General features: G+C 45.6%; 1 protein-coding gene across 4 annotated transcripts in view; it reads left to right on the top strand.

Annotated features, from left to right (window-relative positions):
• The first annotated feature begins 735 nt into the window (after positions 1-735).
• MAP7D1 (MAP7 domain containing 1) overlaps positions 736-23,154 on the top strand; it is a 63,769-nt gene continuing 41,350 nt past the window's right edge. For 2 of the 4 annotated variants that reach the window (XM_029619710.1, XM_029619708.1), the window contains exon 1: positions 736-1,053. In XM_029619710.1, coding sequence (XP_029475570.1) covers positions 1,020-1,053 — 34 coding nt within the window. In that variant the 5' untranslated portion in view covers positions 736-1,019. The remainder of the gene's footprint in view (positions 1,054-23,154) is intronic. The other 2 variants (XM_029619711.1, XM_029619709.1) reach the window with 1 other exon arrangement.

The raw sequence follows: 23,154 nt of genomic DNA, 5'->3' as shown, positions 1-23,154 counted from the left end.
CTCCCCCTGCTGTTGAAGCAGAGAGCAATGTTGGAGTTGCATCAAAAGTATCCAGGTTTATTGATGAAGAGCAGAACACGCCACGCCAGTAAGTTACCCCCAAGGACCCGTTCCTTCATATCCGATCTGCAGTGTTTATCCCATGTCCCTTTGCATTCCTTGACTCTTCACCACCTCCTCCAGAAGGGCATTCCAGGCATCCACCATCCTCTGTTTCCTTTCCCACAGAAAAGGTTCACTTTTTTTTTTTTTTTTTTGCATCACTTAAACCATTCAGGTAGGCATCTGAAGGTCTCCCGGAAAAGCCTTAGGTCTGATGAGTGGCAGTTCAGGAAAAAAACCAACAACTTGTTAATGCAACTTTTCTGGCCCCATGAAAGCCTCTCTGCAGCGAGTTAGGATGCGAAGCGGCCACATCACTGCATCCTAACGGTTTAGTAATGGAGGCAGGGGGAAGAGTCCGTGCACTTCAGGGGCTTCCCTTTCCCGAGCTGGAAACGGAGGGAGAGCCCGCCGCGCGCCGCTCTCTGCAGAGCCCCTGACGAGAGCCGGCGAGCCCGTCCCCAGTGAGTCACCAGCAGCTGCTTCCAGCCCGGGAGAAGCAACTTTCCCTAGATAGTCTGAAGCCCTGCCGGACCGCACCAAGTGACGGGGAGGAGAGGGGGGATCGGGCCTCAGCCGCCCCCTGCCCAGCGCAGCCGCCTGCGGCAGTGCCCCGCCCCGCACGCTCGGGTGCCCGGCCCCGGGAGGTGGAGGGGGGAGGGCGCAGTTCTCCGCCCGAGCGCATGGGCTCCCGGGCTTCCGGTAAAGGAGGCGCCGGGCGTCTCTCCCCCCGCCCCGGCCGCTTGGTAGGCGCCGGCTTTAGAGGCCAGGCGGGGACTGGGGCTCCCACAATAGCCGCTGGGAGGCGGAGAGCGGCCGGCGCTCGGGCTTTGCTTTTTTTTCCTTGGATCGGAGGGACCGCGCTTTGTGTGTCCGCCCGGCCGGGATGAGCGTCCGTCTGTGAGGAGGGAGGCAGCATGGAGCGGCGGGACGAGCCGGAGGGGGCTGCAGGTAAGGGGGGGGCTCGACACATTGTAGCGCGGGGCGGGGGAGGAGGCCTTTGTGACGGGACGGGACAGGGCAGGGCGGGGGCGATCGGAGCGGCCCCCCCTCACTTTGCTCATCGGGGCGGAGGCTGCCCCCCCCCCTCCCCGTTGCATGGCCGCCGGCTCTTGTTTAGTGCCCCCCCAACCCCCGGCACAGGCTGCGACCTCCGTGGTTTGCACGCTCGGAGCGGGCGGGGTTGCATCGGAGCCCAGCGCTGGATCCCTTCCCGGGCTCTTCTGCCGGAAGGTCTCAGTCGCCAGCACTTCGGGGGCTCAGGCTGCCCGGCCGTGGCCAGCGTGTGGCAGGCGAAAGGTCGTCTCGGGGCCCCTGGCAGGGCCCGCTCCATGTGATGAGCTTCGGAGGGCGCGGGGCCCGGGGACGCTGACATCAGAGGGCTGGGGGTGCGGGGACCAGGGCTGCCCCCCCCCCCAGAAGCGCAGCAGGCGTAGGTGCGGAGCGGCTGGGCCTTGGCCGGAGTGAGTCCTGTTTACCAGTGCCTTCCTCTCGGGCTGGGAATAGCCGAGCAGGGTGGCCATGTGGCTGCATTAGTCTCCTCTGGAAGGGTAAAAGTGCCCTGCTTAGCCTGATGGTGGTAATTTAAACGCCGGGGTCTTGGAGGGTTCCGGTTTGGGGATCGGACTGCAGGACTGTGCTGCCCTGAGAGAGGAGTGCGGAGCTGCTGCTTTCCTAATCTATTTCTACTCGTCAAAGACAGAATTTAGCGATGACCAGAAAGAAGTGGAGGGGCGATGCTCGTGTTAACGGTCAGGGTTTGTTTTTCGTTGTTGTTGCAATTGTCTGTGTGCAACAGCTGTGCAGCTCAGACAGATGCGGCAGCCACACAGCTTTATTTTGGGCAGTGACCTCTTTCTGTGTTTCATCAGAGGAGTGCGAGAGCCATGTACAGGCGTGGGACGTGCATTGTTTTCTGCGCTGTGTGTGTTTGGCCCATTTGGAAAGCGGATTGATTTTTTTTTTTCTTTCTGTTCAGAGGGGTGGCTGCTTCCGGTGAGCCTTGTAGAAAGATGTTCGCTCTGTTTGTGTGTGTGTGTTTCCCCCGATGAGCCCTGCCACATCACTGTCACATGTTGCATGTCAACGCTGGCTGTGCCAGCTCTGAGCTTACAGAGCCCGGGCTGCTGGTGCTGAGCCGTTAGGCTCCGGATGGAAGATCTGAGGGTCAGCACGGGTTATTATTATAATACAGTGGCTCGGATTTAAACCATGCTAGCTAACAAAAAAAAAATAAAATCGCACCAATCATTTAAAATTCCCTGTTTTATTTTAATTTAATTCATGGGGACTGGGGAGTGACTGGAGCCCTTGCCACTTGGCGATGCCCACCAATGTGAATGGGGGGTGCTGCAGTGCCATTCCTTATCAGAAGTCCATACTAGTAAGAATGTAAAGGGGGACAGCTAAGAGGAGACTCTTATTATAAGAAGGCTTTACAAAAAAATAAACCAGCTGCTTAATAAAGGAAGCATGCCTGTCATCCCAGAAAGGTGGAAAAATATGAGACAAAATATATTGGAAACAAAAGAGAGAAGAAGCCTTCAATAAACAAACACCAATAGAACCGTTTGTTTTTGGAGTAACATAGGTTGCACACCTTGTGCAGTCCTGTCTGAAAAAAGTCATCAACTTAGAGCTGTTCCTCTGGTGAATTACACTGCTCAGCATCTCTCTGCTGGGGGTTAGAGTGGAGCTCCCTCCAACCTACCACACCCATATTACTGGAGTAGTATTTGACTGCCTGGGTGGGAAAAGATGTATTTGTGCTTCTTTTCACCCCTGTCCTGAATGAGATGGTTCTCCCTTCTCAGCAGACCTCCAGCCTTTCTGTATGTAAGCTGTTTTGGCTTTGCTTGCTGCCCCATCATGTTAACCATGAGGGACTCTGCTGGCATTCACGTCTGACGTGCAGCAGGCCCACGGGGTGGAAGAAGTGGTCTCGTGAATGTCACTAGTCCACAGTGATGCTGCCATCTTCGTAGGTCAGGCTCAGATCCGTAGAGGAAGTGAAAGAGGAAAAGACACTTATTCAAGCAGGTTTGTTTTGGTAACGTTGCTGAGTTGTCAAAGGAATGCTGAAATGCTTAGTAAGCACTATCCGTCCCATCCAGTCTGCCCAGTACTTCCTGGTGCAGTGCCATAGACCCCCAGTTGATCCTGGGCCTTCCTGAAGTCTGTTCCTGCTTTTGCCCACTGCTCCATGCATCCACCCCATTCTCTTGGTGAAGAAATCATTTCTGATGTTAATCTGGCTTTATTCTCTTGCTTTAGAGTATACTTGATGTGTGGGAATGTTGGTTATATCTCCTCCGGGGGGATATATACTTAGGATACATGCATACTCCTCTCAGGGCTTTTGGTGCAGACCCAGTGCAATGTTGAAAGCCCTTCTCTGGGCTGCTCCTCTAGAACTGGTCACCCCCGGTGCTCTCTCACCCTTTTTATTCCTACCAAATCCTTTCCAGCTCTGTGCAGTTAGCTGAAGGTGAAAGGATAAATGCTAGGCCCCTCACAAATGCCTTGTCTTGTCCCATTTCTCTGCTCTTTGGAGGGATATTACCTTAGTAATGTGTTTTTTCTTGGCCTCTCATACTTGATCTGCGGGGCACCGTATTCCTGTTTCTTAATTTGAAGAATACTACAACAATAATCAATGGTTTAATTGGTGTGTCTCTTATACCATTTCAAATAGCCATATTTGAGATCAATAATATATGATTATATCATGTATTGTAGGACCCTCACTCATAAAGTTTGTATAACAATCAAACTCTAATTTGGTGAAGTCACTTTACTTTATTTTAAATCCATTTTGTTGGTTTTTTTTTTTTTTGTAATTAAATTTTTGTTAAAATATGCAAAGATCTCCCAACATGCTGATGAACTTCAGGATGGGAACACACTTCATTTGGCAAGCATCAATTGCAAGTCCCGAATCCCAATCCAAAAGTCAGTATATTTCAGAGAATACTCATCTCAAGATATCAATGGAAAGTCCCGACACGATCGTGTTTCCAACCGACAGGGGAAATATATTCATAAAACTTCACTCCTTTTCATCAGCAAGATTTTTGATCCATTCTCTCAGCAAAATTCTTCTGGCTGGCTATTTTGCATCTCTTTGCTCTCTCACTTTGAGTGAGTGTCCTACAATACATGATATAATCATATTATTGATCTCAAATATGGCTATTTGACATGGTATAAGAGACACACCAGTTAAACCATTGACTATTGTTGTAGTATTATCCAAAGGTTTTCTGGAATACACGTAGTGTATGTTGGGTGTTGTTTGCAATTGATATCTTAATTTGAAGAACCATCCTTGGTAGCATACCAAACCTTTGAAGTTCTGTTATCCAAAATCTTCTTTCTTATGGCTCCCATGTGAGGCAGACGGAAAGCAAGTAATTGTATAATTCCTGTAGAGGAAGCGTTGAATAAACAATGTTCTTTGCAGAAGACTCTGTTTCCTGGCATCACAGTGCAGTAAAGCAGTTGCTCTCTAGATTTTGTCCTGCATTAATCAAGGCCGTTGTACTGTACACCTTCCCCCTTACATGTGGTGATGGGGACCCTTGGGGAGAGCTGCTGTTCCTGTTGCTCGTCTCTCGCTAGCTTTTTCTAGGCATAGGCTTGACTGGTTTTGGTATTAGACCAATTGAGCTTACTGGTTTCCAGTCTGAGCAGTTGACTTCCCTGGCCTCCAGGATCTTGACAGACTTCTGTACACGCTTAATGAAAAGTTTGCCTTCTTGTCCAGGGCCAGTGGGGGTAACAAGTGAGCATATGACCCTAGACAAGAGCCTTGTGGGAGGGGAAGTTGCCTTGGTCTGAGCAGTATGACAGAACATGGAGCCTATCAAAACCAGGGTTTGAGTTCCAGCCACTGCTGAGGGATTGCATTACTCATTTCAGCTGAGGAACGTAGACAGGTAATTAAAGGTGTTATCATAGCTGACTCAGGATTTGGTGAGATACTGACTCATGGCCTTTATAGAAGAAGAGTTCTACCTTCCTTTTAACTTTTCCTTTGTTGATTATTATTTTAACCTAATACACCATTGTGATCAAGTGATTCTCACCTGGACTGACGGTATATAAAAATCCTAAATAAATAAATAAATAAACTAAAATAATAGGATGGGTTAACCCAACCATCTAATAATTTAGCTTTAGCAAAAGCCATTTCAGGTTGCCTATGGCTTGTGTTTGCTGGTAGTAGCCCCACAGATAAACCTAATGCAGGGGCAGTCAACTTCAGTCCTTCAGAGCCACTAAGAGGCCAGGTTTTCAGGATATGAATAAGGAATATGTATGAGATATTTGCATGCACTGCCTCCACTGTAATCTCTTGCATATTCATTGTGGATACCGTGGAAACCTGGTCTGTTTGTGGCTCTCAAGGATCGGAGTTGGCCACCCCTGACCTAGTGACTTACCAGACTACCTCGTTGAAAGGAATCTCTGCAGGACCTGGATCCTAATCACATGACCTCTGAAGAGCCCTGCAGTTTTGGCTTAGGAGGGGGAGAAATGGGGCGAAAGCAGTAAGTACATGTCGGTTGTCATTAAACAGAGAAGAATCTTGGTGGGATGTGAAGGTAACCTGCTGGCAACATCCCATGCAGACTCTGCTCCTGTTCCTTGGTCAGCCAGGGCTGCAGAAGCAGGGGAGAACCTCAGCTATTGTCCAACCTCCTTGTCTGCTGGCTGGAGGGGGGCAGACCCCCTTAATCCTGGCAAAGTTCAGATATGGCAGTGGGAGTAAGATGCCCTGGTATCTGCACATGAAGGGTCTCAGTGTTATAACAAAGGATGTAAATACAGTTTGGTTTTAAACACTTAGGGTGAAGGCAGCTGCATCACCATCCCTCTCCCCTCCAGGATGTGCCTGTGTGCATCTGGGCTGGCCTAGAGTGGCCCAGCCTGTATCATTGAGGGAGGGGGGGCCTGCGAGCAGTGCAGCCAGCCAGAAGGCAATGCTGCTGTGACCGAAGTCTCTTCCTCTTATCCCTGCGGCTCATGTTAAATGGACACCGGGAGACTTCTTAAATGTGAATATTTTATATCCCTTGCGATTGCCTGAGAAGGAACTCAGATAAGCAGGAGACTGCTAGGCAAACAAAAAAAGAAGAAAGGAAGATCTGTGGTGCTCAGATATAAAACTGGCATGTCCCAGGGGGTAGTGATCCTGGGGGTGTGCCCCAAGCCCTCTCGGAGAAGACTCCAGCTATGACAAATCATGGGGGGGTGTTCTCACCGGGTATATCTTTCTCACTTCTGCAGAAATTACTTTTTTTTTTTTTTTTAAGACTCTTATTTGTCCACTACAAATTTTATATTATAGAGAACGTAACAGCATTCAGAAGTAAAAAGTGAACAAAATTGGCCATGTCTTCAGTTGACGACTTGTGTTGGTGTTGGCCATGATGGATGTCTTTAGTGATTTCCATAGCTCTCACAATGGAGGGTAAATAGTTGTATTTCTGAGGATGTGCTGGAGGACGCACTGGCCTAGTAACTCTAGATTTAGGATTTGAGGATGGGGATAGGGAAGGGTGACTGCTTGATGACATTCCCTGTTTTTTCTGTTTCATTCTGTTCTCTGTAATATTATGTTATACTCTTGAGTTCATCACACAGAGATGATTCATTTCCTTTCATGCCTCTTAATTTCCAGTTTGCTACCTGGGTTCTGTCCTGGCTTGTATTTATAGTGATTGAGGAGATAAACGAAGTGAAGAGTGGCTGGGGATGAGATAGCAAGCAGGGGCCTCTCCTGCCATGTGTGAAGGCAGAGCCTGCCCTGGGCTGTCATGGGTCTGTGCATGCCCTAGCTGGGTTTGCGTCCTGTAGTGTCCCTGCATGGCGCTTTATCCTGACAAGTACCCAAACATTAAATATATCTCAAGCTACTATTGCTTATTAACTAATAGTTTTTGGATTTTTCTTCTAGGAACTTATCCAAACCTTTTTTTAAACCCAGTTACACTAATTGCTTTAACCACATCCTCTGGCAACGAATTCAGGAACTTAACTATGCGCTGAGTGAAAAATAATTTTCTTTGATTAGATTTAAACTTCATGGAGTGCCCCCTGGTCCTTCTATTATCTGAGAGAGTAAATAACCAATTTACATTTTTTTTTTCAAGTCCTTTCATGATTTTGTAGACCTCTATCATATCCCCTCTCAGCTGCCTCTTCTCCAAGCTGAACAGCCCTAATCTCTTTAGCCTTTCCTCATAGGGGAACAGTTTCATGCCCCTTATCATTTTGGTTGCTTTCTGCAGTGCAACCATATCATTTTTGAGATGCGGCGACCAGAATTGTACACAGTATTCAAGGTGCGGTCTCACCATGGAGTGATTCAGAGGCATTATGGCATCCTCTGTTTTATTCACAATTCCCTTTCTAATAATTCCTAACATTGTTTGCTTTTTGATCGCCACAGCACACTGAGCAGACTATTTCAGTATATAATCAACTATGACACCTAGATCTCTTTCCTGGGTGATAACTCCCAAGGTAGGACTTAACATCATGTAACTACTACAGCAAGGGTTATTTTTCCCTATATGCAACACCTTGCACTTGTCCACATTAAATTTCATCTGCCATTTGGAAGTTAGCAAGTAGCAAATTTAAGACTATTCGGAGAAAGTTCTTTTTCACTCAACGCACAATAAAGCTCTGGAATTTGTTGCCAAAGGATGTGGTTAGTGCAGTTAGTGTAGCTGGGTTCAAAAAGGTTTGGATAAGTTCTTGGAGGAGAAGCCCATTAACGGCTATTAATCAAATTTATTTAGGGAATAGCCACTGCTATTAATTGCATGAGTGGTATGGGATCTTCTTAGTGTTTGGGTAATTGCCAGGTACTTGTGGCCTGGTTTGGCCTCTGTTGGAAACAGGATGCTGGGCTTGATGGACCCTTGGTCTGACCCAGCATGGCAATTTCTTATGTTCTTATGTTCTTAATCTTCCAGTCTCACAAGGTCCTACAATTTATCACAATTCACTTGTGATTTAACTACTCTGCATAATTTTATGTCATCCACAAATCTGATCACCTCACTTATCATACCCCATTCCAGATCATTTATAAATATATTGAAAAGCACTGGTCCAAGTACAGATCCTTGAGGCCCTCCACTGTTTACCTTTTTCCACTGTGAAAATTGACCATTTAATCCTACTCTCTGTTTCCTGGCTTTTAACCAACTTGCAATCCACAAAAGGACATCGCCTCCTATCCCATGACTTTTTAGTTTTCGTAGAAGCCTCTCATGAGGGACTTTGTCAAATGCCTTCTGAAAATCCAAATACACCACATCTACCGGTTCACCTTTGTCCATGTTTATTCACCCCTTCAAAAAATGTAGATTTGTGAGACAGAATCTTCCATAACTTCAGATCTGCACTGTTTCCTTCAAGTAAAGCAAGAAAGGGCGTGGGAGGGCAGCGGGGATATGGAGTGCCCTAGGAGCATGACTGGGAAATTCTGCATTTTTAAAAACTAAGAATCTGACCAAGCTCTCTTTGTAATTGAGATTCGATGATGGCAGCATGGAAATCATCATTTTTTTATTTTTTTTTTAATTGGTGCCCATGGCTTGGACAGTGTCTGGTGATATGGGCAGGCCTGTCTGGAGCCTTGGCTGCTGGGTATTCATCTCGTGCTGAACGAGGGTGACGTGATGCCGTTTGCTTTGTATCCTCAATCACTTGCCACGTCCTGTGAGGCCAGAGTCCACCCAGAGGGAAGAGGCAACAACTAGAGCTCCACATCCCTCCCCCTTTGCTGGTCCATGAACGAGCCTGCTGTAGTTTGCATTTACTTTCCTATGCGTAACTTCCAGGTCTGACACTTTACCTGCCCTAGTGAAGAGCTGCCCAAGACCAGCAGTGCAGCAACCTGCTTCAGGGGACAGGAGGAAGGAAAGAAAGCCAGGCCTTCGGGAGGTGGGATGACCTGTAACTTTTTTTTTGTGAACAGGATTGGTCTCCTAAGCCACCTCGACACTCTTCCTCACTGAAGACTCACACATGCTCACTGTGCAAGTTGTCGCACCAGATTACTGACCTGTGGCAGCGTCTTTTCTTTCCCCCACCACCTGCAAGTGGAGGCTGCTGCTGGCCCCAAGCTAGTACCGGTTTTGTCTTTTTTTAAAATCGCCATCGATCAAAGCAATCTGATCCATTTCATAGTGAATGCTTTTGGTTTGTGGCATTTTCCCTGCCACGTTCTGCAGATTTTTCTTGCAGGCTCTTTCCCACTTCCTCAAAGTGGAACAGTAAATTAAGAAATGTGCACAAGATGAGCCTCCCGGTCCTACGGTGCCCGGGAGCAAAGGGCCTCAGTCCCAGGGCTATGCGCTGAGGGGTTTTCATAAGAATGGGTCCAGTCGAGTGTCCACTTTGGGGAGAACCTCCTCTCTGGGAAGTGCAGGTGCAATCCCTAGCATTGCATTTTCTGTGGGCCCAGCACAGCCAGCAGCGCTCTAGGTTAGTGTGGGGGATGGGAGCCTGCAGCTCTGTGTCCTCGGCCTGACGGACTCTGGCTACTCCTTTTGTGGCTGAAGATTGCTGCTCCCCTCCTTCCCCCGCCACCTGCTGAGCTCCCTTCAGTGTCCTTATTCTCCACTAGGCAGAAGAAAGCAATTTCAGGTCACAGTCCAGCCCCTCTAATCCATGTTTGTTTGCAGCCTATCTTGGTCCTCTCTGCTGTCCAAACTAAAGTCCGGTTTGTGGTCCTTTCCCTGGCTTGCAGAGCACCAGCCAGGCTAGCTTGTGTTTCTCCTCGCCCCTCCTCTGAGTCTCTTCCTAAGCCTCGCTTTGTTCAAAACTAATTTGGTTTCTTACGTTTTTGCTTTTATAGATATTGAATATGGGGGAAGCTATCAAAAGCTATAACGCTGGTAAGCATAGAAAAGATGACAGAAAAGGACCAAATGGTCCCTCCAGTCTGCCCAGCAAGCTAATGGTAGACTCTGCGTCTTTACCTGCATGAATGGGGTTTTCTTATGGCTTCCCTCTTTGTGAACTGCATGAGAGTGTGCACACTTCTAGCTGCACCGGCAGAAGCTTTCCCTTCAAAATCCCTGGGCAACATCTTTGGACTCCCGAGTGACCGCCTAACTTGAATTTTCAAAGGGGAAACGCCACAGGCCTGTAAGCTCCCAATCAGGCTGGCGCACAGGTTAACTCGCGGTTGGACAGGCACCATGACCCCTTATGCAGTAACGGGATATGTGCGTCCAAAGCAGCATGCAATTACTGGCTCTCCTCACATTTATTTATTTATTTATTTTTAATTTTTATATACCGGAATTCCTGTATGCAATACAAATCATTCCGGTTTACAAGTAACGAAAAGGTTGCCCTGGTCTGGGAGGTTAGACCGGGGTTTTTGTACATAGAACATTAAACATTGAACAATAACAATCAACCATTAAACATTATTACAAGGAACATTGAAGGTAAAAATAACATTTAGCAAATGGCAATTAACATTATTAGTGTTTTGGAATAGAATGTGTGTGTACAACTTTTTACAAGGAACTTTAGTAGTGAAGATAATCTGCAAATGTACTGTTATATAGTATGTAAATAATGACTGTTAAATAAACATAACGAATAAGCAAGTACATATATGTAATTAAGTGCAAGGTGTTAATGTCAACCTGCAATGGTTGGAACTGAGAGTCATGCTGAGGTGCCTATTTACCCTCTGGGAATTGAAAGGCTTGACTGAAGAGCCAGGTTTTTAACCGTTTTTTGAACTCTGGTAGACTAGGTTCGAGTCGTAGGACTGGTGGGAGCGCATTCCATTGGTGTGGTCCAGCAGTTGAGAGTGCTCTTTTTCTTAGAGTTGATTTGGTTGGAGCTGCGACTAATGTGCCTTTGTAGGCGCTTCTGATGGGTCTGGAGGGTAAGTGTAGACATAGTTGAGTTTGTAGAGATACAGGTGCGATGTTATGAATTGCTTTATGAATGATAGTTAAGGTTTTATATAGGATTCTCTGCTTGATGGGTAGCCAGTGGAGGTTGCTCAAGATGGGGGTAATATGGTCTCTTCTATTAGTGTTAGTTAGGATTCTGGCTGCGGTGTTTTGTACCATCTGTAGAGGTTTGATGCTGTTGGCGGGGAGTCCAAGTAAGATTGAGTCTTGTAAATGCCATGTTGATGAGGCTATTACCCCCTTATGTAAAAACTAAATGTGCGCTTGACGCACACGTTTTTACCCTCAAAAACTAAATCCAGCCCCCTAGCTGGCGTTAAGTCTTGAGGCATCCCTAAAGTTAACAGAAAAGCAGAAAATACTGCTTTTCTGTCGTCGTTCCAACTTAATATTGTGGCGCTATTAAGTCGGAGCAACCTATAAAAAAAATCTACCGGTCAGGTAGGAGAACAGATGCTCAATTAATGAGCATCCATTTTCTTAGCCCATAGATGTGCACAGGTTATGCATATAATGAAAAATAACCCTTGCTGTAGTTACACAATGTTAGGAGTTACCACCCAGGAAAAAGATCTAGGCGTCATAGTGGATAATACTTTAAAATAGTCAGCTCAGTGTGGTGCAGCAGTCAAAAAAGCAAAAAGAGCATCCATTTTCGTAACCCACGGGCAGTCACTTATCCAGGGTGCCCAATGCTAGGGACGCACAATTTATCCCTAACATCCTTTTGAGCGCGGAGGCTCATTTGCCTATTGCACCCAGGAGAGGTGATCGTGCACACGTTAAAAACAAAAAACATCTGATTTGGACACCCGTTTTTAGCACACCAGTATTTTATCGGCCTGAATGGGATTACATTGCTATCATTTTTTTTATTTTTTTTTAAGGAGCAATGAGAACCATAGATAAGATCAGCAGATGTAAAAATAAAGCCAAGAAGCTGGGTGGGACTGAGAAGATCTGAGTAATTTTATCTACTGCTGCTCCTTCAGGGAAGATTTTTAGTTTCTTTTATAATGTACTGTGGAGGGAAATGAAGGTGAAAAAAGAAATATATAAAGAGACCTTTTATTGGACTAACTGAATACATTTTTTGACTGCCTTCAGCAGGTCCTAACAGAATGAGCAGGTCAGAGCACGGGATGACATTGCTAGAAAATGCAAATGAATCACACAGATTACTTTACAGTGATCATGAGAAGCAGAGCTTTGTGTTAGTGATAAGCTGACTGACTGGGAGGTGCTAGAATTATTCCTAGTCATGAATAAAAAAAAAAAAAGTCTTTCAGAGTTTGTCTGATCCAAAATGTTTGATCATTTTAACTTCCGTAACCTTTGACGATGCCTCTAGGGTGAATGTCTCGGCAGCATGTCTGCATCTTGCATTATATGAAAAAAGGTAAAGGGAATAATAATAAAAACATAGGAACTACCATACTGGGTCAGACCAGAGATCCAGTACTGTTTCCAACAATGGCTAATCCAGGTCTAAAGTAGCTGGCAGGATCCCAAACTCTTATCCCAGCGATAACCAGGTAGACTTGACAAAAGTCACTACTTAACTCTTTATTTACTTTTCCTCCAAGAACTTGTCCAAACCTCTTTTTAAACCCAGCTAGTTAACTGCCTTTATCACATCCCCTGGCAATGAATTCTGGAGCTTAATTGTGCATTAAGTGATTGTTGGTTTTTTTTTTTTTTTTTTCAGATTAGTTTTAAATGTTCTACTTAACTTCATAATGTGTCCCCTCAGCTTTTTATCTGATCACATTTACCTGTTCCATGTCATTCATTATTTTCTGACCTCTCAGCCATTGCTTCTCTAAGCTGAAGAACCCTAACCTCTTTAGCCTTTCCTCCTAGGGTAACCATTCCATTCCCTTTATCATTTTGGTTGCCCTGCTTTTTATTTTTTATTTTTGAGATGTGACCAGAATTGCATACACTACTCTAAATGAGGTTGCATTGTAGAGTGATTATAAGAGATATTGTGACAGTCTGTCTTATTCTCCATGCCTTGCCCAATAATTCCTAACATTGTTTCTTTTTTTGACTGCCACCAAATACTGAGGTGAATCAATGTATTGTCCTGGGTGGGGATTCCTGGTATGAAACCTGATGTCGTCATGTAACTTCAGTTTGGATTACGTTTCCTTATGTGCATCACTTTGCACTTGTCCACATTCAGTTTCATCTGGCATTTGGATGCCCAGTCTTGTTAGGTTTTTCTGCAGTTTCTCACAATCTGTTTGTGATTTAACAACCTGGAATAATTTGTCACTTGCAAATTTGATCCTCATTCATTTTCTTTTCCATATGTTATGTTAATATGTATCATCCAGTTATTTTATTGTCTGTAATCAACTCAGCATGATTTTATTATGAGTGGATTATTAATGTTTTTCAATAAAATGTTATAAATATATTACAAAGCACTGGGGCACTCCATTTACCTTTTTCTTTATTGAGAAAACGGACCATTTAGTTGTCCTTGCTGCGGTTTTAATTGGTTACCAGCCCACAATAGGGCATCGTCTCTTATCCCGTGACTCTTTAATTTTCTCAGGAGTCTCTCCTGACGGATTTTGTCAAATGCCTTTTGAAGATCAAAATACGCATCTACTGGCTCACCATTATCCATAAATTCATTAAGGCCCTTAAAAAATCTGCTACTTTTGTGAAGCCAGACATCCGTTGGCCAAATCCATGATGGCTCTGTCCCATCAAACCATATCCAGCTATATGTTCTAGAATAGTTTCTACAATTTTTCCAGGCACTGCTGACAGGTTCACTAGTCTATAGTTTCCTGGATCACTCCTGGAACCCATTTTATTTATTTAATATCTTTTAATATACCGATACTCAAGATAAGATATTTTATTGTACCAGTTTACATCAAACATGGGGTAACCAACGATATAGGAGCATAAAAGTTACATGAAACAGGGTGATGAACTCAGGACAATTGTAGAATGGAAAACAAGCAGAGTTGAATAGTAACTGGGTGAACATCAAACAAACATAACATTTTTTTTTAAAATCGCTTAGTAAGTGGTCAAACAAACAGTTTTAAGGGGTAGTGCTGTCTGTGCAGGGCAATGGCTCTAGGGTTGAGGCTAGGGAAAGGGGGGGGGGGAAGACTAAGGGTGGGAATAGTGGGTAGGAATCTAGCGGGGAGGTTGCATTATTATTGGTTTGGGTGCAGGAGAGCATTCTGAGCTTAAAATTGTAGATGGAACAGAGTATCTTAGTTGGAAGCTATGACGTAATATTTAGGTACAATCTATGAACGGATAATTATGGCCAATCCTAATCTGTGTAGTTTGAGGAATGGTCAATCGGGGAAGGCTTGTTTGAAAAGCCAGGTTTTCAGTTTCTTTCTGAAGGCGACTGGGCATTGTTCCTGGCGAAGCTCTGGTGGTAATGAGTTCCACTGAGAGGGTCCGGAGGTGGGCAAGGCACGTTTCCGAGTGGAGGGGTGAAGTGAAGCTTTGGTAGGGGGTGCGTGAAGAGACCCTTTGTATGCCATTCTGATTGGTCTTGTAGATGCGTTCAGGTTGAGTGGAAGTTTCAGTTGGCGTGTGGATTGAAGGTAGATGGTTTTATGGATAATGGTCAGAGCCTTAAATATTCTAAAGTTGATGGGGAGCCAGTGTACATTTTTGAGTATAGGTGTTGTATGGTCTCTTCTCCTTGAATTAGTTAGGATTCTAGCTGCAGCATTTTGGAGCATCTGTAATGGTTTTGTTGAGGAGGCAGGAAGGCCGAGGAGTAAAGTGTTGCAATAATCCATTTTTGAGAACAGTATGGCCTGAAGGACTGATCGGTAATCGTGGAGGTGAAGGAGGGGTCTGAGCCGTTTTAAGACATGTAGCTTGTAGAAGCATTCTTTGGTGTTTATGAACTTTTTGAAGTTCATGCGGGTGTCTAGAATAGCTCCGAGGTCTCTCACATGGTTTACTGCTGGTGTGAAGGGATTGTTGACTCGAGGGTTGGAGTCATTGGGAGAGATTACGAGGATCTCCGTTTTTGAAGTGTTGAGGACAAGGTTGAGACTGGAGAGGAGAAGATTGATGGAATGAAGGCAGCTGTTCCAGAAATTTAAGGTTTTGGAGATAGGAACTTTTTAACAAACTTTAAAAGCTGTTACATTGGCCATCTTCATTCCCCCCCATTACAGCTGAATAAACGAGGCCTAGAGATTCAAAGGTTTCCTTAGGAAAAACTTTGACCAAGCTGGGATTAGAACTGATGCAAGGAGGTAAAGTGACTGACTTGCTCGAGTCTCACACAGTATCAGTGGCAGAGCTGGGATTACAATTGAGTGGGCTATAAACATATGTGACCCTTGGTCAAATCTCAGTTGGTGGCAAAGCAGGGGATGCGAGCTTCCATTCTTGTATTCTGCTGATCCGTTGGCTTTTAACCCTTGAATGCCACTCCTCACTGGTGACTACTGTTTGTACTTAAAGCTTTTGTCCAAAAACACTAGCTATAAAGAACCAAAGTGATTCTTGCAAAGCACGAAGACCATGCAGGGGAACATGTAGGGGCATTCTCCCTAGCCAGGAGACCATTCCAGCCTGGGAAATTCCTGGAGGGCCTTGGGAAGTGTGGGTCCTTCTGCAGAGTACTGGTGCATAAACTTATCTCCCTGTGTAACACAGTATCAAACTAAGCACCTGAACTTATCTCCTAGTCAGGAAGTTCAGTTGTTAAAAGGAAGCAAGCAATGGTGTTCCTGTGTATGAAAGGACAACCAAGGCAGGAGCTGCAGCATCCCTGTGGCCTTCACAGCCCACTCTTCTCATAGACTTCCCTAAAGTGTCTGCTGTCAGCTCGCGAGGCAGGAATTGAATGTCATGCTTGAGTGCAGATTTCCTAATGCTTTTCAACTTTGACCTTATGCAAAGTGACCTTGAGGCAACGTTTTAATAGGGTAGGTGCTAGGCCCATGCTCCATCTCTCTCCCAACTGTCCACCCTTCCCAATTTGCACCTGACCATCGCCAGATTTGAAGAGACTGTGTAAACACTTCCTACACAGGTAGAAAAAGGCTCATGGGAGGCTTAAATCCACAACACTGTTTGTTTCCCATCTGTTCTGTAGCTGCCTGCTCTCATCACCTTTCCTGCAGTGGCAGCTGGATCAAGCAGCCCAGGATACACGTCTGCCATGGCTGGAACATACAGCACCTTGTAATTCAGCTGTAGGTAGTGACGATGTAGTGGGCAACAGAAAAAGACCGATTGAGTAATTACTGACTGCGCTGCAAGGGACTATCCCAGCTGGTAGTTGCAGAAGCCTGACCACATGCAGGATACTGCGCACTACCCAAGTCACTTATGTGATGTGCGGGTTTTTTTTATTTTGTGCTCTGTCATCCTGAGGGGACCAGCACACAAGATTCTCCACCTAATCCAACAGCCTTGCTCTCCTGTCACGCCATCCATCTTTTGGGCCAATACAGTAAAAGTCGCGGGAGAGCGGGCGAGCGCACAGGCCACTCTCCTGTGCGTGAGATTTAGTATTCAAATGAGGGCCTGCGGTAAAAAGAGGCGCTAGGGACACAAGCGCATCCCTAGTGCCTCTTTTTTGACAGGAGCGGTGGCTGTCAGCGGGATTGAGCATCTGGTTTTCAAGCTGCGGGCTGATTTAAAATTTTTTTTAAAAATTTTAAATTTATTTTTACTTTTGGGACCTCAGACTTAATATCGCCATGATATTAAGTCGGAGGGTGTACAGAAAAGCAGTTTTTACTGCTTTTCTTTGCACTTTCCCGGTGCCGGCAGAAATTAATGCCAGCCTTTGGGTAGGCGTTAATTTCTGAAAGTAAAATGTGCGGCTTGGCTGCACATTTTACTTACTGAATCGTGCGGGAATAATTAATAGGGCCATCAACATGCATTTGCATGTTGCGGACGCTATTAGTTTCGGGGGGGGGGTTGGCCGCGCGTTTTCGATGCGCTATTACCCCTTACTGAATAAGGGGTAAAGCTAGCGCACGCTCAGCTGGAGCGCACTGTACTGTATCAGCCCGTGTATAATGATCTAATGAGGCTGGCCAAGGCCACTGTTAACATACAGATGATACTGCCCATAACACTAAGTAGCAGCTATATAGCGGTTACTTACCTTTTTTTTTTTCCCCTAATATTACACTTTTGCTCTCACTCCTGTGGTTCGGTAACTTTTCCTTTACGCTGCTTTAGGGACAATACACGTTTTTCCTGCAGACTTGACTGCTGCCGTCCTGCATTCTTGGGCTGATGGAGCTTAGAATGAATGAGATGCTGAGGCTGAAGCTCTTCAGGTGGGCTGCTGTCTCTATTCCTTCCTGGGTGTGTCCCAGCTCACCCCCTTCACTGGGCTTTGTTGCCAGCCTCAAGTCTCTCTTTGACAAAACTTCAGGTCTTCTAAAACCAGTAATTTAAACCTTTAATGGTTGCAATTAGTGTTTGCTAATTTAATGTCCAGGGGCCTGCAGCCTCCTGCTGTTTCTTCCCACAGGTCTCCTGAGAGAGTTTATAAAATGACCCTTATGTGGCAGCTTGCACCCCAGAAAGTGATGTTCAGCTACAGTGACAGGCAAAAAGAGACAGACCTTCACCTGGCATTAGGGAGCACTAGAACTCTGATCTCAGTGTTCTGGCTGTAGCTACAGAAAGATCATTAGCATGAGGATGGCGGTGTGTGTGTCCATGAATGAAGTTTGAAGAAATGCAGCTGGTGCTCAGAGTACTTTGGATTAACTTTTGCTTGCTCTGCTTCATGGGTGCCAAGGTGCAGAGCCATGGGGCATCCCCTGATGCTGCATAAAGCTGAAACTTTAGCAGCCTGTACTGCATGTGTAGAGAACCCCTGGGCTGCAGCAGCAGCTGAAGAGTTAAAGATGTGTATAATGGTGGGGGAAAGCAGCCTTTGCATAGGCTTCTAACCTTGTCCGGCATTCCTGTTGCCCTGATCAGTTACCATGTCAGGGGAGCTCAGGCGTGGCTAGGGGGATGGGAGTGAGTCATGCTGGTTGCATCCCCCATGCATGCACAGAACCTGATGTGGACAGCTGGGGAGGGGGGCACAGGGCAGCTTAGCACAAAAGGAAGCGAGGGCAATGTAATGCTTCTGTGCGGCCAAAACACTCATCTAAGAAAAGGGATCCCCAAGGAAGCAACTCTGAGAGAAGTCCTTGTGCCGTGAACTCTTGCATCGCTCATTACATCACTTCCTGCTTTCAGACTGACCTCATCAGCTGGGCACTGAAGTCTGGGGTTTGTGGGTGCAACTTTAGCCTTTTCATACAAATTAGATTAAGGGCAGATGATGACCCCCAAGGCACAAAGTACTTTATTTATATTCCACCTTTTCAGGCAGTCGGATACATTGCCTTGTCCATAGGGGGCTTACAATCTAAGGAGCTCATTTACTAAGCATTTTCCCCATAGACAAAGAATGGGAGAGAGAAAATCAAGTCCTCCGTCTGTATATAATGCAATGGAGGGGGATTTGAACCCTGGCTGCGCTATCTGTTGCCATTATTGCAGGCTTTCCCTCACTCCTTTGAAGCTAGGGATCTTCTGTCCTTAGCTGCAGCTCTTTATGCTAGTACCCTCTCTTTGCCTCCACCCCTTTCGCACCGTAAGTTGGCGAGAGCCCCTCTTCATGGCTGCAGTGCCTCATGCTGCATTCAGCAGCTTATATGGTAAAGGAGCCTGTGTCTCTGCTATTGCAGAGCCAGGAACATTTACCCTGTAACCTTGTAATAAAGCAAAGAGAAAACTCTTGGGTCTAGCCGAATGGTTTCGGGCCAGCAGCATTCCTCCCTGCCTGGTCACTAATCTGAGGCTGCTCCAGAAAGCACCTGAGGGAGAATGAGCCAGGGGGCCAAGAATTGCTCCTTATGCCTTTGCTTTGTGTACAGAAATGGCAAGCTGCGGGACGAATATCTGACTTCAGTGGGCATTGGTGCTGGTTTTGCCAGGATTCTTTATAAGCTTTAAAGCAGCCCAGGGTACAGTATCCCAGGCTGGCATCGCTTGATCTGTGGTGCCCCTGGGTTAGGAGGAAGGAGGTTGCACTGCACTGGTTGCATTTGAGGGAAGGAACATCTCGTTCTGCAGAATGAAAGCTTTTGGAGGAGCGACTGGGGTTTAGTCTCCTGGGTGATGAAAAGGCCAGGGGCTGGCGCAGCATGGGAACGCCGTCTGCCGCACTGGCACTTACTGGGAGTAAGAGATCATTGGGAAGGGCTTGGCCACTAGTTCCTTCTTCCCTGCTAGAAAGATTTAGTATTTTTACCATAAAATATCATTGGCGTCTAGTTTAGCAGAATCTTAATACAAACAGAGCAGCTAACCTCAAATTTGAACTTGCAAAAATGAATACATCAACTGAGGGAAAACTAAGCAATAGTGAGTGAATACGTAACAGATCAAATAGTGCTGAAAAGGTACAATCTACAGGCTCTTGCCATAACGGGCTTCAGTCAGCATCATAAAACTGAGCACAACGTTTCACCTCATATATGTAATCATAATAGTTATACATACTAAGTTTTCATAGCTGTTTTTTAATGAGGTGAGGAATAGTTAGTAATAAGTAAAATAGCTAGGTGGGAAGAAGTATATGATGTGAATTGCGGGAAAGAGCCTGTAGATTGAACTCTTTCAGCACTATGTGATCTGATATGTGTGTTAGCAGCACATGCCAAGTAATCTGAGCTGACACGCACATGCATAGAGGAAGTGTGTGTTACGCTGCTGCGCTGTGCTGGGTGTGTCTGTAGTGTCCCACAGAATACAACCTGGATTTCTGCAGGGACCTGTGACACTGGAGCCTCTTTCTTATAGGTAAGCTCCAGACTAACGTGCATGCAGCCACTGCCGGTGTGTCTGGTGGTGCATACTGTCTTGCCCCTGCATTCCTCCTGCCCTTTGGATGGTAGTGTTAGAATTATTAATAGTCCCCCTGCTGGAACCTGAGGACTTCAAAACGGTGCTTTAGATTCTGGGTGGTGGTTTTTTTTTTTTTGGTTGAACTGATGACTGCAATGTTTACTTGGTTTACTCAATAATACCCGCAGACCATGTCAGCTACTTGAGAGCTCGGCTCCCGGGTGTTAACAGCGACTGCGAGATACGATCATATTACTCCCATATTATCAATGTGAGACTGCTTACCTGTTCAGTTTTGAATTCAATACAAAATGAGGACACTAGGAGGTTAAGGGCAGCAATACGTGTGTATACCCCTCAGGGTATTGCGATCTGCCCTGTGGTTCCAGTCTCCCCCCGAAGTGCACCTGGAGGAAATATGAAACCATGCAATATCCGTGGCCAGTCCAAGAATCTGGAACATCATGCCAGAGCATCTGTCTTCTCCGATTCAAAGGCATTTAAAAAAGCACTGAAACTGTGGCTGTTCCAACAGGTTTTTGGGGAAGTAACTTTCCAGCAAGGTGAAACAGTTTGGGTTGGAAACTAGATTCTTTGTGACTATGATTTTTGTTAATCGCCTTAATCCTTGGATAAACAAAATATTACTGTTACACAGAGGTGAGGTGAGACCGAGCCCTCTCCTACACGACTTCACCTCCAGGAACGCTTCTCTTGTTGTCTGAGAGTGGAGAAGCGGAGCTGATAAAGAGCTGCCTTTGAGGAGCACTAGAAACCTTTCCATTTGTTTGTTGGGGATCAGGTGCTTACTCTGCGCCCGGCTGGAGGAGCTGAAGCTGGTTAAGCATGCAGAGGCCAAAGCACTGAGAACTTGTGACACCTTTTTTTCTGTTCAGACATTCAGTTGTGTGTACCGACTGCATGGTGGTTGGATTTTTCTTCTTTGAGTGACTTACAATCCAGAATTTTATTTTATTGGATACCGTGTGTTTGTGTTTTAATTGTGCACCTTCCCAAGACTTGCACAATACCCTGTCGTATAATTACCAGGGTTTTAACTCTTCTTGATTCCAGACGGGAGGTAGTTCCTAAATTTAAAGGGCCTGGGTGATCATGTTCTCAGCCAAATTTAGATGTGAATTAACTATTTTCTCCCTCTGTAATTTTTACATGGAGGGAGAAAGCTGGAAACTGTTTCTTCAGAGGAGCACCAGTGTCCTGAGAGAGGTTTCTGTCTGTCACTTTAGGCATAATATTAAATGGATTAATTTTTTCTTTCTTACGGCTCCTGATAAACAACCAAACCAGTGCTTTTACAGTCTGGGATACTGACGCACAGACATAAGGGAAAAAGCACAGGACTGCTTCTATGGCCAAGTCCAAAAGCAAAGCTCATCAAGCAGCAGTTTCTGAATTTTCAAGAAGGCTCCTCACCCAGTAAAGTTCTTATGGGATAAATGCATGGCGCTGCAGTTATTACTCTTAAGAGAAACATGGGGTAACCGGCACAGCGTAGCATATTCTACAGTAAGAAGTTTGCTGTGCAGACTGGATGGACCATTTGGTCCTTTTCTGCTATATTACTATCAAGTCTATTTTAAAAGCATTGCTTGTGCCAAAATGCCCACGTGTGTGTGTTGGCTGCATGTGAGCAGCACAAGCTTTAAAAATCCACAAAGTATATGTGTGCGTCAAAAACGAGGATGAAAAGGGGCGGGGCCTGGGTGTTCTGGGGTGGGGTCGAGTTACATGTGTAACTTCGTATTTTAAAACTGGAAACCATGGCACGCATTGGCTTGTTATCTGCTTAACTTTACTGTTGCTCCAGATGAGAACAGAGTCTGTAGATCTCGAGTTTTAGGGCTTACAGGACAGGGTGAGGGGTCCGGGTCAACTGGGGGGTGTGCAGGATGAAGAACCAGAGGGGTCTGGAAGACCTCCATACGAACTGGGCAAACCGATGGACTAACTAGAAAAACTGGTTGTCCTTTGTGGGTGTAAAAGCTGCCAAAATCCTCTGGAAAGGCGCACACGCTACCTGCGCTCGAGTCATCTCTTAAAATTAGGAGCATACTTGCTCGCGGTTCGTATATTTTGAAAAATCACGTGTGATTTAAAAATTCTAGCATATCCTCTCACATTTCGGTATGGGCGAGCATGCGCTCGTTTCTTAAAATCAACCCATTGGGGAGTAGCGTGACATGATGGAGGAGAGAGATGTGTTCGTTCTGAGCTCCCTCCCTCTAGAAAATCTAACTTTTGTGTTTTCCAAGACTGTTTTTGCCTCAGAATAGGTGCAGTGATTTGAGAGATCTTACGTAACATAAATTGCTTGCAGAGAAAGATGAACTTTGGTTGCATGGCCGAGGCTTGGAAAAATTTTAAGGCGGCATCGAGCGCTCCACCATCCCGAGACTCAGGAATTTAAAGGTAAACAAAGTCGTACCAGAGGTGGTTGGCACTGCTAGATGTGAAGTTTAAAGCTAAATGAGAAATTCGAAGAAATAAATCAGCGGATTGCAGACTCGATGAAACGGATTATAGGAGGTGGAGGAGCGGGTTTCGGGAATTGAGGATCGTGAAAGCAAGTTTTGAATTGCAGCTGGCAGAATTAAAAGCAGAATCAGTCAAACAGGCTAAGAAAACTGCCAAAGCGGAGAATCGCTTGGTTTCCCAGAGAGCATCCACAAGGGAGATCTGGCTGCCACATGTATTTGATCTTCCCAGCAAACCATGGCGGCTTTAGTATTGAGAGGGCTTCACCGCCTGGGCCAGAGAGCAGCTGAGAGGAGACGGCCACGTCCGGTCACTGTTAAATTTCTTATTTCTGCCTACAGAATGGATGTTCTTCAAGCTTGCAGGACAAATCGCACTGTTACAAATGAGGGTATCCCCTGTCTTGACTTTCCAGGATTATTCTATGCTGGTGTCAGCACAATGGAAAGCATTCGTGCCAGTTTGTACTGAGCTCATACAGAACAAAATCCCCTTCATTCTGCAATATCCAGCTAAATTAAAAAACGTGGGAATAATGGGTCTTTGATATGAGTCGGCAGCGGAGGTGCTGAAGTATTTGCAGTCCCTGGATATAAGGCCATTGAGGTGGAGGAGAATGGGCGGGATGTCCAAGGTTATATCCTATAGTGCAAGAGGACATTTGTTGTAAAAAAAGAATGTTTTCTTTAAATTGTTGGTG

Source organism: Rhinatrema bivittatum, chromosome 11, assembly GCF_901001135.1.
Source record: "Rhinatrema bivittatum chromosome 11, aRhiBiv1.1, whole genome shotgun sequence".
Taxonomy (NCBI): domain Eukaryota; kingdom Metazoa; phylum Chordata; class Amphibia; order Gymnophiona; family Rhinatrematidae; genus Rhinatrema; species Rhinatrema bivittatum.
This window is presented reverse-complemented; position numbering and strand designations above follow the sequence as displayed.